Raw genomic sequence first — 21,283 nt, 5'->3', positions numbered from 1 at the left:
CACGCCTCGCAAGTATCTGATCCGCGACAAAAATAGAATTTTACATATATCGATCCTATATTCCACGTAGGAATGTACATATAATCTAGATCGAAAATAAAATTCTAAAAATAATACAGCTCCTGCTGTATTTGATACATACAATCATGCACATAAAATAATGCCCTTGACATGTCCAAGGGTCCAATTACACACAATATCTAAATGCCATAATAGTTGAAGCCTGCAACCACAAAGTTAGTACATCCAACTATTATCCTGCCTAAATTATGTATGACATGTGCATAATTAATTTGAAAACCAAAACACACAAAGGCAAACCCTATCTCTGATACCAATTATTGGTTAGTCCTAGGAAAATCGTACGGGTTCCACTGTACAAAAATTTTGTACAAGTGTCAAACCTTTCCTTAAATAACCTATTGTGTTCTTTAGAAGTTAAATTAAAACTCGCAGACGGAACTTAACATCATTGATTCCAAATTTAACTTATCTGTTCTTAATGGTTTAGACTTGGATCGCAAGCTGAACTTAACACTATTGATCCAAATCCACCTACGTTATAAATTCAATTAAATATTAATTTCTAAAATTGGCTTCCAGGTCTGCATGGCGAGGCACATGGCCTTCTTGGGTATGGGAGCATCCACCACCGTCTAGACAAAGCCTTTTAAGGAAAGCTAATATTTAATTTCCTTATATAACTCTAGGTTTAACCAAAAAGAACAATCGAATCACAAATTCGAAAAACAAAGAAAAACAAAAACATGAATTACTAATTCGAAAAACTGGATCTAATGCCTCTTGTGTTTGGAATTCATACAAAGAAAAATAACTAGCATGATGCGAAAAATAATTGCTAATTTTACCTTTTCTTTGCAAGCTAATGACCTCGAGATCTTCTGGCGTATTCCTTGTCTCACCTTGGACGTCGTGTGGGCGACGATCCTTCAAGATAAACACCACCCAAAGTCTTCTTCTCCTTCTTCTAATTTTCGGCCACCACCACCACAAAAGAAAAAAGAGCAAAGGGAAAGGGAGAAGAGAGAGGGCCGACCACACCAAGAGAATCTCCACCAAGAGAATAAGAATTGTGTCTCATGAGGCCTCCTCACCCTTTCTTTTATATTACTTGGCCAAGGCAAATAAGGGAAGAATTTTTACAAAGATTAAAATCTTCCTCTAGTTTTTCTTTTTCCCTTTTTATTTTTCCTTTTCTTCCCTCTTGATTGAATTAATCACCAAATCATTAGATGATGATTTTATTTTTATTTTTATTTGGCCGGCCCCTTGCTTGGGCACCAAGCAAGGGTGGCCGACCCCCTTAGAGAGGAAGGAAATATTTTTTTATAAAATTTTACAAGAAGAAATCCTCTTATAAAATTTTACAAGCTCTCTTTCCTAAAGTGGATGTTAAAAAGGAAAGTTTTAAAAAATTAAAACCATGTTTTAAAATTTAAAACTTCTCTTCAAAATTTCCTTTTTTAACATGAATAGAAAATTTTAATTTTTAAAACTTTTCTTCCTTTTTTCTAAAACCATGAGGATGGTTAAAAAAGGAAAGTTTTAAAACTTTTAAAACTCTCTATTAAACCATGTGGCCTAATCAAATAAGGAAAGTTTTTAAAATTTAAATTTCTCTTTTAAAACTTATAGTTTTCTACAAAGAGAAGATTTTAAAAATTCAAAACACCCCTCCTATTTGAATTTATCTTGGTCGGCCCCTACTTGTATGGTCACTAAGCAAGAGGGCCGGCCCTCTTAAGGAGATGGTGACCGGCCATTGCTTGGTCACCAAACAATGGGCCGACCTCCTTTCTTGGACACCAAGAAGGGCTTTTAATGAGTAGTTTATAAGACACTAATGAGGCTACGACAGGGACCTAGAGGAGAAATTGGTTTTGGCCTTCTGATGAGCTTGAGTATCCCATGTTCGCCCCGAACACACAACTCAAGTTCATCAACAATAACTCATTCCACTAGAGAGTTATTGTTGTACTACCGCACCAATCCCAAATAACATTTAGGATGCGTGTGATCTTCTCCAACTGAAGGGGCACAATTCTATTTAGTGGACTTAGTATCAACTAATGGTATACACTTAGGCACATTTTATAGTATCCTCTCCATCGGAGTCACTGCTATTATTTGTGTGACCAAAGAAAAATCAACTATTAATTTGTCATAAAGCTTGGTAAAACCTCATCTTCAAATGTTTGAATTTGTATACGTCCACACTATCGTGACATACAAAATTCATAGTGTTTGAGATAATTTTATTTGTCATAAAGTTAGGTTGACAAAATAAAATTAATGGGTAAAATCTCCTCTTACAAATGATTGAATTTGTATACGTCCACACTATCATGGCATACAAAATTCATAGTAATTGAGGTAATTATAGGTTGACAAGATAATTAATGGATAAGACCCTCCTCTTATAAATGTTTGAATTTGTATACGTTCACACTATCGTGGCATACACAATTCACGGTGTTTGAGGTGTTGGTGAATTTAAATGATATTGTTTTTAGAAATCAATATTATTTTAAATTCTAAAGTTTTGACCAAATATTTGATCGAAAACAGACCAACTATTAATTTTATTTGTCATAAAGTTAAAATGACAAGATAATAAAATTAATGATTGAATTTGTATACGTCCACACTATCGCGGCATACAAAATTCACAGTGTTTGAGGTGTTGGTCTTAACCAAATATTTTGTGATTATTTGGATTTCAAATGGTTTTCAATTCCCTAGCTGTTATACTAGAGAATAGACTTACTAGTTCCAATTATAATGATTGGAAATAAAACTTGGACACTAAGGTGGACTGCCCTCTAAGGAATGAGAACAATAAAGGTGTATCTTATTAGTTGTTGAAACATGTTTAGTGGTGTTATCTACTGGTACCTGGTGTGTAGATACGAGAACCACTGATCATGTCTGCAAATCATTACAGGGGTTCCAGGTAACCCGATAACTACATGAAGTAGAAATCACTGTTTACATGGGCAATACTACGGAAGTGGTGACTGTTGCAGTGGGAGATGTTTATTTAGGAATAAAACATTGATTTTGAGAAATTGTCTTTATGTACCAAGTTTTAGAAAAAATTTGATTTCAGTTTCTAAACTATTTGAGGATGGATATTCTGTTTCTTTTGATGACAAAGTAGTTGTCAAGAAAAATACAGTGGTTATCTGTTCTGGTACATTAGGTGGCAATTTGTATACTCTAAATCCAATAACTCTCACGATGCAACAAATGGAAATTAATAACACATCTTCTAATTCTAATAAGAGAAATCAACCTTCGAAAATGAACCAAACATATCTTTGACATCTAAGGCTAGGTCATATTAACTTGAGTAGGATTCAAAGGTTAAAAGTCGATGGACTTTTGGGTTCATTGGTGGTGGAAAAATTTTCAACCTGCGAGTCTTGCTTGAAAGGAAAAATGACCAAGAGACCTTTTAATGATAAGGGGTATAGAGCCAAAGATGTGTTGGAATTGGTTCATTCTGATTTATGTGGACCTATGACTATCCAGGCAAGAGGTACATAGTTTTGAATAGTTCATCTCTTTTATAGACGACTATTCGAGATACGGGTACATTTACTTGATACGCCACAAGTCTGAGTGCTTCGATAAGTTCAAAGAGTATAAGGCTGATGTGGAGAAACGTCATGGTAAAAATATCAAGACACTACGGTGTGATCGTAGTGGCGAGTACCTCTTAGGAGAGTTTAGGAGTTACTTATCAGAAGTCAAGATTCAATCCCAACTGTCTGCACCTAGTACACCCCAACAAAATGGTGTGGCAGAACGAAGGTTTAGGACTTTTATGGAAATGGTTAGATCAATGATGAATTATTTAGAATTACCAAATTCATTTTAGGATATACTCTAGAAATGGCAATGAACATAGTACCTTCTAAAGTCAGAACCCTCTACTCCCATAGAATTGTACAATGGGCGTAAGCCTAGTCTGAAGCATATTTAGATTTGGGGTAGTCCAGCACATGTGCTGAAGGGAGACACCGATAAGTTGGACAGGAGTTCACTTGTTTGTGGGTTATCCTAGAGAAACGAAAGGAGTTTTATAGTCCTAAAAATCAGAAGGTCATTGTTAACACCAATGCCCGATTTTAGAAGAGGACTATGTAATGAATCACAAAGCCCATGAGAAAAATTGTTCTTATGAAAATTAGAGAAGACACGTCTAAACTAGTACCAACTATACAAGATGAGATAACACAAGAAACTGCAACACGTGCCACAAATGTTGCACAATTACAAGCAGTGTCACGTCGTCGTGGGAGGGTTGTTTTGCAACTTGGTAGATTCATGTTTTTGGGAGAGTCTTGGACTTGATCCCCGGTGAACATGAACCTGATTCCCACACATATGATGAAGCACTCCAAGATAAAAATGAAGCATCTTGGCAAAGTGCAATGAACTCTAAAATAGAATCTATGTATTCTAATATGGTCTGGGAGCTTGTAGAACCACCAAATGGTGTAAAAGTTATTGGGTGTAAATAAGTCTACAAAAGAAAAAGGGACAGACAGGAAGGTGGAAACTTTTAAAGCAAGGCTTGTTGCAAAAGGATATACTCAGAAAGAGGGAATCGATTATGAGGAAATCTTTTCACCGGTAGTTATGCTTAAGTCTATCCGGATACTTTTATCAATTGCTGCTCATATGGATTATGAGGTTTGGCAAATAGATGTCAAGACGGCTTTCCTTAATGGAAGTCTTGAAGAAAACATCCATATGAAGCAACCAGAGGAGTTTATTGAAAAAGGCAAAGAGCATCTTGTATGTAAGCTCAATCGGTCTATTTATGGACTGAAGCAAGCTTCATGATCTTGGAATATCCGATTTAATGAAGTAATATAGTCTTATGGATTTATTCAGTGTCCGGATGAGTCTTGTGTATACAAGAAGTGTGGCGAAAATGTGGTGGTATTTCTTGTACTATATGTTGATGACATTTTGATAGTTGACAACAATATCAAAGTGCTGTCAGAAGTAAGGGTATGGTTGTCCAAGCAATTTGATATGAAGGACTTGGGAGAAAGCAAACATATTCTTGGGATCAAAGTAATAAGGGATCGCAAGAAAAGAATATTGTGCTTATCCCAAGCTTCATATAACGATACTATCCTAGCTCGTTTTAGCATGCAAAACTCCAAGAAAGATTTTCTACCTTTTAGGCATGGAGTACCTCTATCTAAAGAGATGTCTCCTAAGATATCAAAAGAGATAGAGGAAATGAAGGCAGTTCCTTATGCTGTAGGAAGCCTAATGTATGCGATGCTATGTACGAGACTGGATATCTGTTTTACCGTGGGCATGGTTAGCAGATATCAAAGTAACCCAAGACAAGGACATTGGACTACCGTAAAGCATATATTAAAGTACCTGAGAAGGACTAGAGATTATATGTGGTTTACCATGCAGATGACTTGCTCCCTGTGGGTTACACGGATTCGAAATTCCAATCAGATAGGAACAATAGTAAGTTAACCTCGAGATTTTATGTTTACTTTAGGAAATGGAACCATAACAATGGAGAAGTGTTAAGCAAAAATACGGTTCAGACTCCACCATGGAGCAAAGTAAATGGCAGTCTGTGAGGCAACCGTAGAAGTTGAATGGCTCAGTAACTTCATGATGGACTTAGATGTGATTCCTGGTTTGCCCAAAATTATTTGGAGCAGTAGCAAACTCGAAGGAACCACGAGCCCATAAGGCAAGTAAACACATAGAGCGCAAGTACCGCCCAATACGAGACATCGTATAACGAGGAGAAGTTGTTGTCGCCTATATTGTATCAGGAGATAACCTGGATCTTTTCACTAAGGCTCTTAAGGCAAGAGCTTTTGATGGGCATGTTGAGGGGATGTGAATCAGATGTATGGCAGCATATATGACAGCATAGTCTTTTAGTATAAGTGGGAGATTGTTAGGATGTATACTAAAAGTCTAGCTTTTAAATAAATATTTATTTTGAAATAGGAATCACATTGGTCAAATGTCTACATTTATGCTAAGTGTAGTTGTCTATTTAATTTATATTGTAGATAACATGGTGTGAGGAGACACACAGAAGATCATGTTATCAATTCCTTATAAATTATAAATAGAAGCTCACAACCAAGATGGAATGGGGCAAATAATTGGAATGGTTGTAGTGTAATTTGGTATTAGTTTATCTTGACTATAAAATTACACTAGTACACTATGAGTGTATTGAGCAGAGCCATTTGAGATAGTTTCTTTTTATACTGACTACATAAAAGAACAAAACCTATGTTATTATGGAAGTATGTACTCTTAATCATGATACAATAACAAGCACGTATATTTAATATTTATTTCTTTAATTTATCAAAGGGTGTGATTTAGTTCATTAAATCAATAGGCCCGATAAGTTGGGAAATGATATTATTTATATGGTGTGTTGTTGATTATAGAATGAAATTATGTCCTAGTAATCTAGGTTGATGATGCCCCCTTGAGGAGATCATAAGGATTGTCATATAAACCCTGCAGGTGGACTTAGTTCGACATGACGATAAGGTTGAGTGGTACTACTCTTGGAGCTAGATATTAATTAAGTGAGTTATTAGTAACTCATTTAATTAGTGGATATTTAATATCTTAAACACAGGGAGACTAACACACTCATGATAAGAAGGAGCCCATATTATAATATGGGATTATTGCAGTAGTGCAATAATAACTCTTTAGTAGAATGAATATTATTAATGAACTTGAGTTGGGTGTTCGGGGCGAACACGGGAAGCTCAAGCTCATCGGGAGACCAAAATCAATTCCTCCTCTAGGTCCCTATTGTAGCCTCTTATATAAAGCCTTATATCCACCCAAAAGTCTAGCTTCTTAAGGCCCAAGCTAAGGTCGGCCAAGCCTTGCTTGGAGACCAAGCAAGGGGCCGGCCAAGCTAAGCTTGGAGCCCAAGCAAGGGGCCAACCACACACAAGAAGAGAAGGAAGTTTTATTTTTTTGTAAAATTTTTCCTTTTATAGAGATCCATAAAAAGGATTTAAAAGGATAATTTTAATATAAAACTTTCCATTTTTAGATTAGTCACAAAAGGAAATAAAAGGAGTTTTTATTTTGTTAAAAACTTTCCTTTTATGATGGTTTTAAAAGAGACTTTTAAATTTTAAAATCTTTCCTTTTATAGTTTTCTACAAAAGAATAAAAAAGAGATTTGAAATCTCTCTTTATTTGTAGTTATTTATAATGTGAAAGAAAGATTTTAATTTTGTTATAAAACTTTCATTTTTGTAACCATGTTTTATTTTAAATCTTTTCTTTTATAGATATCCATAAAAGGATTTAAAAGAGAGATTTTAATATATAAAACATTCCTTTTATAACTATCCACAAAAGGGATTTTAAAAAAGAGATTTTAATTTAGTTTAAAATCTTTCCTTGCTTGGAGCACAAGCTTGTGGCTGGCCATGTCATGGGAGAAAAGAAAATTTTTATTTTTTGTTATAAAACTTTTCTTTTTTGACAAGACCAAGGAATATAAAAGAGAAGGAGAAGGAGGGGGTGCCTCACCTAAGAACACATCTTCTATTCCTCTCTATTCTTCCTTGGTCGCCGACCCTTGTTCTTTCTCTTCTCTCCTTTTGTTTTCTCTCTTGGAGGCCGGCGGCATCAATTGTGGGAGATCTCTTGGTGGCCGGTTGCTTGAAGGAGAAGAAGAAGAGAAGGAAGCTTTCTTGTCTAGCATCCCTTGGAGCTTCTTTGGTGGCCGGATCTTGGAAGCCTTGGAAGAAGCTTGAGTGGATTTCATCTTGGAAGATCATCTCTCACACGACGTCCAAGAGAAGGAGAGGAATACAATAAAAGATCAAGAGGTCTCTAAGCTATAAAAAGTATAACTAGTTATTAGTGTCCGCATCATAACTAGTTCATCTTTTGTATATATTTTGAAAAATCAAACACAAGAGGTTATCGGTTTTAAGTTATCATTTTTGTTATCGACTTTATTTTTCGATTTCATATTTCGATATTGTGTTTCTATTGAGATCTCTATAGTTAAACCTAGTTTACTGTAAGAAATAAATATTCAATTTCTTTGAAAGGCTTTGTCTAGAAAGTGGTGGATGATCCCATACCCAAGAAGGCCTAGTGTCTCGTCATGTTTAACCTAGAGACCGATTTTTGAAATAGATATTTGATAACTTCTGTAATATGGTTTAACTTAGGAAGATCACATCGATTGAACTTGGAGTAAGAATGTTAAGTTTCGTTCCCAATCCAAGTTTAACTTCTAAAGGGAAATTTGGATTAATAATGTTAAACATCATGTGCAATCCAAATTTAACTTTAGTAGAGCACATGGGTAGCTAGGATAGTTATATTATTGTACTAATTTTTGTACAGGGGAACTAAGACGGTATTCCGAGTAGCAACAAACATCTAGGCCCAAAGTGGATAATATTATGCCATTGTGAAGATATCTAAATTCTTTTCGATCCTACAGCTTTTTCCAAGGATCCCAAATATCACAACAAAGGGAAACATATAGCTATAAAATATAACTTTGTAAGAGATTTTGTAGCTAAAAGAAAAGTAATTCTTGAATATGTCCTACACGTGTTATGTTTGTAGATCCTTTTACTAAACTAATGAATAGAGAGTCATTTAAAGAACCTGTAAAGTCTTTGAGACTTTGTAAAATGTAACAACATTATAATTACAATCAGATTTTGTGATTTGATTGTATAATTTGCCATAATTTATTCAATGCATATGATTTCGTTACATTCATATAAGAATCTCGATTAGCATGTTGGCAGGTTGATATTGGTCCACTCACATGGACAATCATATTTGTTTGTTGAGTAAAAATACAGATAAGATCGTTGCTTATGGGACAACTTATGTAGCTGTGAACAGAGATAGATCCATAAGTTAAGGTCGACTTAATAATTATGTAAAATTGAGATCATTTATATGTTAATAATGATCGATGTAAATGAACCCACCATTTACTGAACCTGTTGAAAGCTAGATTGGAATTCATATGTTGAATTCAGGGTTAGACATTAGGTATGTCTAGATCAAAATATGTACGATGTTAAATTTGAGGAAAACATGCACTCTTTTTAGTAAAGAAAATAAAATCGTAGCATGTAATTCATACCACATGTGTTATTGCAACAATAAAGGTAGTAGGAGAATAGATCCCTATTTCTCTACTATGTGAGACCTTTGAGATTATAAATTAATCTTAGTTTTGCCCTTAGAGACTATTTAATTGTTTATTTGATATTTTAATCAGTATCTGCTATTTTAGCATGCATCATATGACTATGAATGATTCGGTCTACTTTCCCATTATATAAGACGTCCAAGTCTTTCATCAAGAGAGAGAAGGAAAAAGAGAGAAAGAAGAATATCCGAGGATGCTAGATTTGGTTCATGGAATTGCGGAGAGCTTTCCGATTCTATGATCATTCTTCGGATAGTAAGTTTTGTCGTTGTTGATTTACAGATCTACGGAACATTACTGTAAATATTTACAATTTTTTCGTTTTAATTTCATGCATTTAAAATGCCACAATAATTTTGATATGTCATCACTCAATCATAAACACCTGTTGCACATCTAAAATCTTTTTCGATTTGAAATGTTTTTTTTAAGTTAATATTATAATTCATCTTCTAAATTGTAAAGATAAAATTAAAAACAATCATTAAAAATATTAAAAAAAAATAGTCTGTATCGTCACATACAACATCCTTTCAACACTGCACGGATAGGATCGAATCATCCCTCAAAAAAAACATTTGGAACACGAATTTAAAACACATTTGGAACACTGCTCGGATATCCACTATCCATGCATCGCTGCATCCTCTCGTGTCTCCTGCCACCTGCCATCCATAGTAATCTGGTATTAATCTTCGGCGCCAAATTAGTATGGGAATTCAACATGTGTTCGGCTCCTCCTCCGGCATGACTCGATTCAGCTGCCACTTAGTTTGCCAAAGCTGAATTTGCTTGTTACTCGTGTTGGGTTCGGAGCGCAGTGAAAGACATATAATAAATCATGAATCTTTTCGTAGTACATATAGTTTTACACAAAAATAACATAAAATCATACCTCGAGTCCTCGATAGGTGTGAATGATATCATAAACAGATAGACAAATAAGAACCCCACGTGTAACTCCTGTAGCGATATCCACGCGCACTAGATCACGAACTTGATACGATCCATTAGGTGCTAGCCTCTTGGATCGACAAAATCTTGGAAGCACTACTGAACTCTTCCAGTGGAAGGTCCACGAAGAAGAAGTTGACGAGGGAGAAATTGAGAGAAGGAATCCCTCACTTGAATCTTTCCGAGGATGACTACTTATAGTCTCTAAGGAATACGAAGAGTTAAGCCCTCAATAAATTCATCATTTATGATCTTCATTAATTAGGAAGATGAAGAATTATAGGCTCCATAAATTCTTCATTTATAACCTTCATTATGATGACTCTTCAAATACTTCATTAATTATTATTATAATAACTTTTCGAATTCTTCATTAATCATCATAATTATGACTATTCGAATTCTCTTTTCTTTGCATAAAATAAATCCATATTTGATCTTAATCTCGACTAGCTTCCGATACCATTATATATGTCTACGTGTTATGCGTAGGACCCTCTAAATTTTATACACAAAGCCAGTGTAAATCCATACACAGACTAAGGCAACCGTCTTGCAACAGTTTTTAGCCATCCAACACGATAAAATTAATATCAGTCATAAACTGTAAACCACTATAAATCGATTACTGTGTAATTCAATCTCCTCATCTAAGCATGCATCCCAATTAAATTGATACATTATGCATCATTCCAAAATTAATTGTTTTACTTGATTTTCAATATATAATAGACTCCTCTTGAATGATAAATCATTCCTCCTATAACCATGGATTTCGAGTCACTAATATCTCTATCAAGTGACCAGGATGTTAACTCCTAATCCAATAGAGCGATAAATCCTTTATTGACTCAACACTATTCTCTCTACGCTTTGTCATACAGCCAACTACCGTATTAATCATAATCCGATTAAGGACTGCTTTTAACGACGTTAAAGCACATAACTCCATGCATAGAATAAATGAAGGTCTCAAGTCAAAAGATCAGTTACACTCGTTCATAAGAGGAATAACCAATGATGCTTAATATGTGGTCTCCTCTTGAGCGGGTCGTGTCGAGTGTATCTCTAAACTCAAGGCACCTCCAAGTATAATTTAGATATCCATCCCTCGATCTATCTCTACCTAGTCATACTTAACGTTGATCTAGATATCCATATCTCCTTTAGATATCTGTCAGATCAAAGAATATTTTCATATTAATATACTCATTAATCTGTGGGATTTTATCATTAATTATATATGTATAGAAAAATATATAATTAATGATAAATACTGACATTTATTAAATAATTATTCACAAAATACATAAGAAGTGTCTTGATACATAAGTGCACATCTAACAACTCGATGATTCTATGGGACTCCGGAACCTATCCATGTCCTGATGTTTCATGCAACTTCTCCTTTCGGTCACAAGTGGATCTCCGACAATCGTCCATTGAACAACAAGATATCTGGTTTGGGCAATCCACGTTTGAATTTCAATCCATGCTGCATTTGAAATCCACGGTGAATTTGAATCCACGTTGAATTTGAAGTCCACTTTGAATTTGAAATCCATATTTCAATCTGAAACCACGTTTGACTTTTAATCCACGTTGAATTTGAAATCCACCTTGCAATTGAAACCTGCCACACCCACGTTCAATTTGAAACCTTCCGCTGGACATTTGAAATTTGAATTTTGAAATCCCTCCAACTTGGCTTCCTCTCCCAAGTACCCCAAGGATGAACTTCTCCTTGTCTTCTCTAGCACCTCTTTCAGCTCCGCTGGCTGCCGAAAATTGAAACTTTTCTGGCTAACTCCATAAAGCACCAGCTGTTAAAGATGGAGCAACACAGGCACATGTTCTCCACCGCATATGAGCTATCTGCCGTCCATCCTCCTGTCGGCTGTCGCTCTCCCTCCCCGTTGTTGGCCTCCTCGCCGGTGCACTTCGTGGTCAACACCAGCGAAGAACACTTTGAGATTTCTGTAGTCATCTCTTATCAGAACTTGCACCTAATGTCTTTGTCAATCCATCCTAAAATTAACACGAAGAAAGTTAATCATGGACGGTTATTAATTTTTGGAATAATGACTAATGCATAAGTGAATTATTTATCTTAATTTTATCGAGATTTGAACTCTAGAGTTCATAATGGTAATACTTCATGCGCTAGCCATTAAATTGTTCCAAGAAAACTGATGATCTTTGAAAAGGGGTTGATGATATTTTGTTACTTTAAGGATATCAAAAAATCAGAATAAAAAAAATGATGAAGATTAGGGGATTAAAACGAGGGATAAGAGAAGAATACTGAAATGTTTAGCAGACAAAAAAAGGTGGGGAGATGAAAAATAAGGGATTAAAATGAGGGATAACAGAAGAAAAATGAAATTTGAAATTGATATCAAAGTGGACTCCATAAATTAGTAAATTTAAAATTAAACCTTTTAAATTTCAGTCTATTTGTTAAAAACACTTTAAATTTTAATATTTTATTTTATCTTTTTAAAAATAATTTTAAATCTATAATGAGTTTTGAAAATTAATTAGAAGACAACAACCATAGAATTTAATCTACATTAAATCTCCTCTTTTTGTCATTATTTGTGGTATCAATTTGGAAATTATAATGATAAGTGAAAGATAAATTTTATTTAAAAATAATAAAAAATTTAATTTGAACTATATGTTGGTACCCTAAGGTAATTTTGATGTAAGTAAACAAGTTAGGTTAGGTCTTGTTATGTTTAACCTTGTGTCTAAGTGTATGGGAATTTAGGAGCACAGGACATCGAGCAAAAGATGCAGCTAGTGAGAAAGATGACACGAGAGAGAGCCGACGGCTCAGTACGTCTGAGGGGACGAGATGCTGTGGAAGAGTACGCGGGCGTACGAGAAGGAGACGCGTGACGTTTTCGAGGGATGAGAAGCTGGAGCAGAACCTTGTTCGAGAAGGTTGGAAGTTAAGTTCGGGTGAGCCCTATTCCGGATGGCCGAAATCACCCAAGCGAGCGGAGCGGAAGACCCGGACCGAAGCAAGCGGAAGACCCCGACCGAAGCAAGCGGAGCCAAAGCTGGAGGCTCGGAGAGAAAGTTAACTAAAAGTTGACTTTCACCTTCCGGGCGCCCAGAGCAGTTTGGGGCGCTCATAACCATTCCGGGCGCCTGGAACAATCCGGGGCGCTTGGAACCATTCCGAGCATTTAGAACCTAATTTTTAACGAAATTCGACATGGCATGTACCGTTGTATCGGGGATAAAATATTATCCCATTTCAGGCGTCTAGAATCCTTCTAGGCGTCTCAACCAGGACTATATAAACATCTCTGCTCCCAGAAGCTAATCGCAACAAGAAATATCCAAGCAACACTTGTAAACACTTCCTTTTCGGTTTAACATCATTTTTCTGTGCTTTCATTGATGTAAAGAGGCTTTTCCGCCTGAAGAAGAAAATAGTACGACTTCATCTGCCTTGGATTAACAATCTTCTCGGTTGTAACCAAATAAACCTGTATGTCTCTATCTTTTAGTCTCTTTAGTATTTCTTATATGCAAGAGTTATTTTAATTAAGTTATTTGTTCTAGAAAGATTTTACTTGATTTGTGTAGAGACTATTCATCCCCCTCTAGCCAGCCGCTAAGGGTCCTAACACTATGTTCATATGCCCTAAGAATTCTGAAATTATTTAAGAATTGAACTATGTTCATATTTAATTTAAACAAAATTAATATGCTCTAATAATTTTGAAATTAGTTAAGAAACTAAGTAAATTGACCCTTTAATTACTTTAAAATATTGATTTATACTAATTTATAAGATGAGAAAAAAGTAATCAATGTTTTTTCCTCCTATGTAATAAATTTAAATAAAGGTTTGAATGATTGCCTTACAACAAAAATACAATAATAACTATTGCTAAAGGAGATTTTGTTTGGGTCATATCCCCTCAAGTCATGAATAATATTTCACTCATCATATTCATATCAATCATATATGATTCATGACTTAAATGTCAAATATCAACTTAAATTCATTACAACAAGCTTGGTCTTATATCATAAAAGTATTACAAGCTCCGTAAATCCTAGAATTAATGTAGACATATTTAAGTCTTAGTTCCCATTACATTTGCATAAACCAACCAATTATGCTATCGATGAGTAAAATGTATTTGATTCTTGTGCTCTTCTTGATCATAATTACGCCCATGAATCCCCAGAAGCCGAATATAAATCCAGGAGCAAAGCCACTAAAATACCAAATTCCTCCATCTTCAAGCATGTGCCCTTCTTCTGTAACTCCATCATTGTTGGTTTGGTTATCTTCAAGACATTTGATTTCAAGTGGTTCCCCACAAAGCTCAGGGTTTTCGATGTAAGACAAGTTGGTGAAGGTTTGAAGTTGAGGGCCTACCGGTATTTTCCCGACAAGATTGTTGTAAGACAAGTTTAAGACGGTTAGAAAAGTTAATGCAGAGATACTCGAAGGGATTTTACCAGAGAGATTGTTCTTTGAGAGATCAAGTGATTCTAATTGGTCCATAAGACCAATTTTCTCGGGTATTTGTCCAGAAAAGAAATTGAAAGATAAGTTGAGGTAGCGGAGGCCATTAAGATTTGTTAGCTCTTTAGGAATCATGCCCGAGAGATTGTTATACGATAGGTCAATGCTCTTGACAAACGAAAGCGTAGTAGTGAAATTAAGTGATGAATCTTTGGCAAATATAATGAGGCTCTCCGTACAATAATCAAGTGCGTCTAGTGGTGAAGGTATTTTATTGTTCTGGTTGTTCATCATAGCAGTGAAATTACCAAAACTAGGAGGCAACAAACCAGAGAAAAGATTGTGAGCAAGATCTAAGATTTGGAGTGAAGGCATCAACGAGAGTTTTGATGGAATCTCACCGGTGAACTTATTTGACCTCAAAGAAAGGACTCTTAATGATGACAGTTCTGGTCCGATCCAACTGAGTATGTCACCAGACAATTCATTCCAGCTGAAGTCAATTACCACAAGTGCAATGCACTGTATCAATGTTGTGGGAATTGTGCCAGAGAGTCTATTGTGATTCAAGTGCACCGATTGGAGTCTTCGTAAAAATCCAAGTGTGCTAGGGATCCTGCCGGATAACTTGTTGTTTGAAACGTCGAGAATCATCAATTCTGATTCATATCTGAAACAATCCGGGAGTGTTCCAGATAAATCATTGTTGCCAAGGTCGATACCTTCTAGAAAATTTCCTGTACAAATGGAGGATGGAATACTACCATTCAATTTGTTGTTTGACAAAGACATATACACAGCATTATCAGCCAAGCTACTAGGAATAGGTCCAGAGAAGGAATTGTAAGAGAAGTCCAAATATGCATCCGAAAGTTGCATTCTTGGTATGAAGCCTTCAAAGTTGTTGTAACTTAAATTTAATTTGCATACATCCTTGAAGCATTCTAAAGAGCGTGGCAACATTCCTCTCATATGATTTTGAGAAACATCTAGCTCCAAGTTGGATGTGCACGAGCTCCAAAACCAATCAGGAAAAGCATCTGAAATTCCATTGTTTGATATGTCTAGCTCATTTAAAATGGTTTGGTTCCGCACCCATGGAGGAAATCTGGGTCCCAAGTTGCAGGAGCCCATTCGAATTCCTACTGCTTGAAATGGAGGAAGCCAATCTTGGCTCACTTTGACTGACAAGTTGTTGTCAGATATATCCATGTAATATAAATTTGTGAGATTGGCAAAGTGGGCTTCTGTGATATCTCCAGCCAAATAGTTTGAACATAGACTTAAGGTCATTAATGCAGACAATTTCCCCAAGGATGCTGGAACTGAGTCACTCAATTGATTGGAACCAAGGTCAAGAAAAACTAATCTTTGAAGCCTCTCAAAAGGACTAGGAAAAAGACCAGTAAACTGATTGTCATGCAAGTCATGGGAAAGAGCTTTGTTAATTCTGCATCTTGATAGTTGTTCAAAGAATTCAACAACACTCCCTGTTATGCTGTTATAAGAGAGATTGATTGTACTCAAGTTGCATAGACTTCCCAAGGCATCAGGAATCGATCCACTTATGTTGTTCTGAGAGATACTAAGAACATCTAGCTGAAGGAGATTTCTCATTGAATCTGGTATCTTTCCATTAATCTGATTACCCGATAAGTCCAACTTCTGCAATGCAGTTAGATTGCCAATAGTCTCCGGTAATCCCCCGACAATTCTATTAGTAGAAAGGTTCAGATCTAACATTTTAGTCAAGTTTCCTATGCTTCTTGGTATTACACCTTCGATCTGATTATAACAGAAGAACAAGCATTCTATGTTTCTGAGGTTGCCAATATTTTCTGGTATCTCTCCGCTGATGTTATTATAGCTCAGGTCCAAGAACTGCAGATTGCTGAGATGGACAAAAGATGCTGGTATTTGTCCTGAAATCTCGTTGAAAGACAGAGATAAGTAACGCAGGTTGGAGAGACTGCCAAGTTGGTAGGGAATTTCTCCTTGGAACCAACATCCCGAAAGGTCCAAGTGCTGCAATTGAGTTAAAGATCCTATCGAGCCAGGAATTTGATGGCTTGATAAGTTGTTCCCACTTATATCTAAATACTTCAAATGCTTCAAATGAAACAATAAAGGATGCACCTCGCTTCTGTTGGAAAAAATACCACGATGCAAAGGATAACTAAAAGAGAAGTCAAGTTTGATAACATGACCTGTGATGCTGTTGCATCCTACACCATTCCAACTGCAACACTCATTGCCCTTCCATGGAGATAGCACTCTATCGACGCTAGGAAAACCACTTCTCACGCTCAGCAGAACCTTCCTTTCTTCCTCTATGCAGAGTTGCAACGATCCAGAGAGAAAAAAGAGAGAAATCCAGAGGAGGTAAAGGAGAAGCTTGAGTATAGCAGCAGTAGCCATCAGATGTTGCACAAAGAGTTCAACAAAGCCAGATCAATAAGAACTTAATTTGGATAAAAAATAACACGAAATATATGATCCATAGAAGTCTGCATCAGCATTAATTTCTTGCGTAGCATTAATTTATTTGGAATGTGTGGAACACGAATCTAAAAAACGGTTAATTCGATCCTTAGCTTATGGGCAGTGTACCCTTCTGTATGCGAACTACGCACAATAGTATTTTTTTAATAATTTTTTAAAGTTATATGCCAAAAAGATTCACGTTTATAATGTAAAAATTGAGTTATAATATTTGATAGTGTCCAAAAGCGATCGAGATGACGTGTTAGATAAGGAGAAACGATGACTTTGTTAGAATATGACTTTGCTAGGGAGAAATGATGACGTTTGACACTCCTTTTGGCTTTTCTTTGAGCACATTCAAATGAACAAATATAATGCTAAGGAGAGAACCAAGAAGAGTATTCCTGCCGTAGGCCCTCCGACGCTCAAGTCAGTACAGTGACCGAGTAAAAAGTGGAGAGAATGAACAATAAATGCGAGTGCATAATGTAAAGACAAGGAATATTCGGTGTCAGAAGATGTTAGGTAATGAAAGCTGTACAGTCTGGAATATATACAGTTATCCTCCAAGAAATCTTTGTGTTACATGTATATATATAAACGGTCTCGTAAAACCTCCGCAGTAATGATAGAAGTTGTATAGCCACCCTCATAAATTTCACGCCTCGAGGGAGTCTTTGCTCGACAAATGAAAAACATCTCCCCCTTATGACAATATACGAAATCTGGATACATAGTCATGCGGCTGAACAATAATAATGAGTTCAGCCCACATGGCTAGAAACAAATAAAATATAGCGGAAGATATAAGGATAACCCATAAATCAAAAATGACAGATTATTAGGGGTGAGTATTCGGTTAATTTGATATTAATTTTGTATAATTTTTTATTATTTTTTTAAACAAATTTGGTTAATTCTGTGTTAATCGATATAATCTATTTTTAATTTAATTCCATTAATTCAATTTTAGTAAAACTTTGATTCAATTTGATTAGCAAACATTAAATCGATTTTCAGTTAATTTATATACCGAATTAAACGAATGCTCATCCCTACAGACTGCTAGCCGGCTAGGCTTGAGCGACTCCCTCGGGGCATTGCCACCTGATCATCCACGAGGAATTATATTTTTTAGCAGAAAGTCGAAACAACTGCCTGCAATTCATTTAGGGCCGGCCGGTCTAAAATGACTGTTAGTGCAATATCCCCTAGGTCAGGTTAGTCAGGTTGACTAAGTTTGAGTTGGCTCAAGCTTGAGTCTTGATGTTTGGGTTTCGATGTTTCACAATATGTGGAGATTGCAGATGCATCGTCTGTTTGGGGAGTTTGTTGGTGCAATTCCCCTCTGGTCAAGGTCTAACCAGTTAGATGTAAAGAATAGTCAAGTAGGTCAAAGGGTTGACCGAATACTTGATTGAGAAAGTCCTAACTAGAGGTTAGGCAAGTGCAAATCCTAGTGAGTGAAGTTAGGAGAAAGCCCTGGTAAATGAAGCTAGACAGATGAAAGTCCCGGTGAGTGAAATCGGGCAATGGGAAAATCCTGGTGAGTAAAGCCAGGTGAAAATCCTAGTAAATGTGTAATACCCTGGTTCTAAGATTCTGGTTAAGTATGACTTAAAAGGTTAGATGGTACTATCCATATCACCAAGGTGCACATTCCTTTTTGGAAGCCCAAACTTAAGAACTCCAAGATTAAACGTGCTTGACTTGGAGTAATCTGAGGATGGGTGACCTCTTGGGAAGTTTTCCAGGGTGCGTGAGAGTGAGGACAAAGCACGCTGAAAGGACCTCCGGTGGTCTGTGGAGCTAGTTGTCAACCCGATGGACAATTCTGGTGGCGTTCCCGGTTTGGTCTAGGTGGGGCCTGCCCGGGCCGGGGCGTTGCAGATGGTATCAGAGCGACCGTGAGTGCACTTGTGGCAGGAGTACCCAGGGCACCACGTAGAGAGGGAGATTCTAGGATTTATCTGTGGTGTGATTCTTGGTTACACAACGAGGACGTTGTGCCTTTAAGTGGGGGTGATTGTAATACTCCAGTTCTGAGATTCTGGTTAAGTATGACTTAAAAGGTTAGATGGTACTATCCATATCACCAAGGTGCAACTTCTTTTTTAGAAGCCCAAACTTAAGAACTCCAAGGTTAAGCATGCTTGGCTTGGAGTAATCTAAGGATGGGTGACCTCTTGTGAAGTTTTCCAGGGTGCGTGCGAGTGAGGACAAAGCACGTTGAAAGGACCTCCGGTAGTCTATGGAGCTAGTCGTCAACCCGATGGGCGATTCTGGTGGCATTCCCGGTTAGGTTCGGGTGGGGCCCGCCTAGACTGGGGCATTACAGAGTAAATCTAGGTGAAAGCCCTGATGAGTGAAGCCAGGCAGATGAAAGTCCTGGTGAGTGAAGCTAGGCAGACGTGAAAGTCCTGGTGAGTGAAGTCAGGTGAAGGAAAGTCCTAGTGAGTGAAGCTAGGCAAGGAAAGTCCTAGTGAGTGAAGCTAGACAAAGGAAAGTCCTAGTGAGTGAAGCTAGGTAGATGGGAAGCCCTGGTAAGTGAAGTCAGACAGATGGGAAGTCCTAGTAAGTGAAGCTAGGCAGATGAAAAGACCTGGTGAGTGAAGTCATGCATGTAGAAATTCAGGTGGGTCAAGGTTGACCAGACACCTGGTGTTGGAAAGTCCACGTAGGTCAAAGGAGTGACTAGATACTTGGCACAAAAAAATCCAGATGGGTCAAGGATGACCAGACATCTGGTGGAAGGAAGTCCAAGTGGGTCATGGAGGACCGGACACTTGGTATGAGACGGTAAGTCCAAGTGGGTCAAGGTTGACTGGACACTTGACACGAGGAAAAAAGTCCAAGTGGGTCAAAAGATTGACCGGACACTTGGTGAGGAAGTCCCAGCAGGTCAAGGCTGTCTAGATGTTTGGCATGAGGAGTTCCAATAGGTCATGGTTAACTGGATGTTGGATTTGGGGACCCTTGAGCTTCAGTTAAACAAGTCAAGGGTGGTCAATCGATCAGCCAATCGATTGGACCGAAGCCCAATCAATCAGCCGATCGATTGGGAGAATGTTGTGATAAATAGTAGCTCAATCGATTGGTCGATCGATTGGGGGTGTTTATCATGCAAACAGAATGGCCCCCAATCGATCGATTAGAGGCTGGAAATCGTGCGCATCGCGATAAAGGCTGAATCGATCAGCTGATCGATTCAGTCTTTTCCAGCGAGAGAACAGAGGCGGTCTGAATCGATCAGCCGATCGATTCAAGCCTCCCCAATTGATTGGTCGATCGATTGGGATGTGATCGTTGTGCAGGTTAAAGCCGTTGGCGAGTGATTTCTTCGACAGTTCTTCGCGAGCTTCATTCTAAACCTCACGTGACATTCTCCACCGAGCTCACCGACACACACCAGATCTTGGAAGCTTAGAGAGGAGTGTTGTTACACTTCCAAGCAAGTCAAGAGGTGTATTCAAGCAAGAAGAAAAGCAAGCTAGGGTTTCGTCATTGTAAATCTTGTAAGATTTGATCTTGTATTAACTTGTATTTTGTTTCTTCTTGTATATCTCTGTGTGTGAGCTTGTACGAAGCTTCTCCGCCTCCAGTAGTTACCGAGAAGGAGCTATTTCACAGTGGATGAGTGAGTGAGGGTCGGATCCTTGGATTAGTCACTTCTTCTTAAGGTGGATACCAAGTAAATCCCTTGTGTTAGTATTGTGAGAGTTGCTTTAGTATTTGTCGTTGCAACAACATCATCAAAGCAAGCAACCGAAGCGTGACGAGCTATTCACTCTTCTCTAGCTACAAATCGACCCTAACAATGATGTTTATATGCTGAGGGCGTGTCTACCACAATAAAAGTTAATTTGATCATTCTTATTAGGGGCTCATCCCCTAAAGATATGACCATTTTAATCTAGCCGAGCGACTAGACCTAATTGCCTATGAAGCCATATAGTGGCATCATCATGAGCTGGAGCTCACTTGTCTCTATTTGCAACTACTTAAATGCTTTCTTGAATATGACATTGACAAAGTTACCTTTGTTAACAAAAGTGCGATGTATGTTATAATGGGCTATA

At 37.1% G+C, this 21,283-nt stretch overlaps 1 protein-coding gene across 1 annotated transcript in view; it reads right to left on the bottom strand.

The window, feature by feature from the left end:
- The window catches only part of LOC122004399 (receptor-like protein EIX2), a 71,818-nt gene extending 54,680 nt beyond the window's left edge, over positions 1-17,138 (bottom strand). Inside the window, exons 1-2 of the mRNA XM_042559292.1 lie at positions 14,360-17,138; positions 12,175-12,199 (exon numbers count right to left, since the gene is read on the bottom strand). Of these exons, the coding sequence (XP_042415226.1) occupies positions 12,175-12,199; positions 14,360-17,138 (2,804 nt within the window). The remainder of the gene's footprint in view (positions 1-12,174; positions 12,200-14,359) is intronic.
- Between the last annotated feature and the right edge of the window lie 4,145 nt (positions 17,139-21,283).

This window comes from Zingiber officinale, chromosome 7B (genome assembly GCF_018446385.1).
Source record: "Zingiber officinale cultivar Zhangliang chromosome 7B, Zo_v1.1, whole genome shotgun sequence".
NCBI classification, from domain to species: domain Eukaryota; kingdom Viridiplantae; phylum Streptophyta; class Magnoliopsida; order Zingiberales; family Zingiberaceae; genus Zingiber; species Zingiber officinale.
This window is presented reverse-complemented; position numbering and strand designations above follow the sequence as displayed.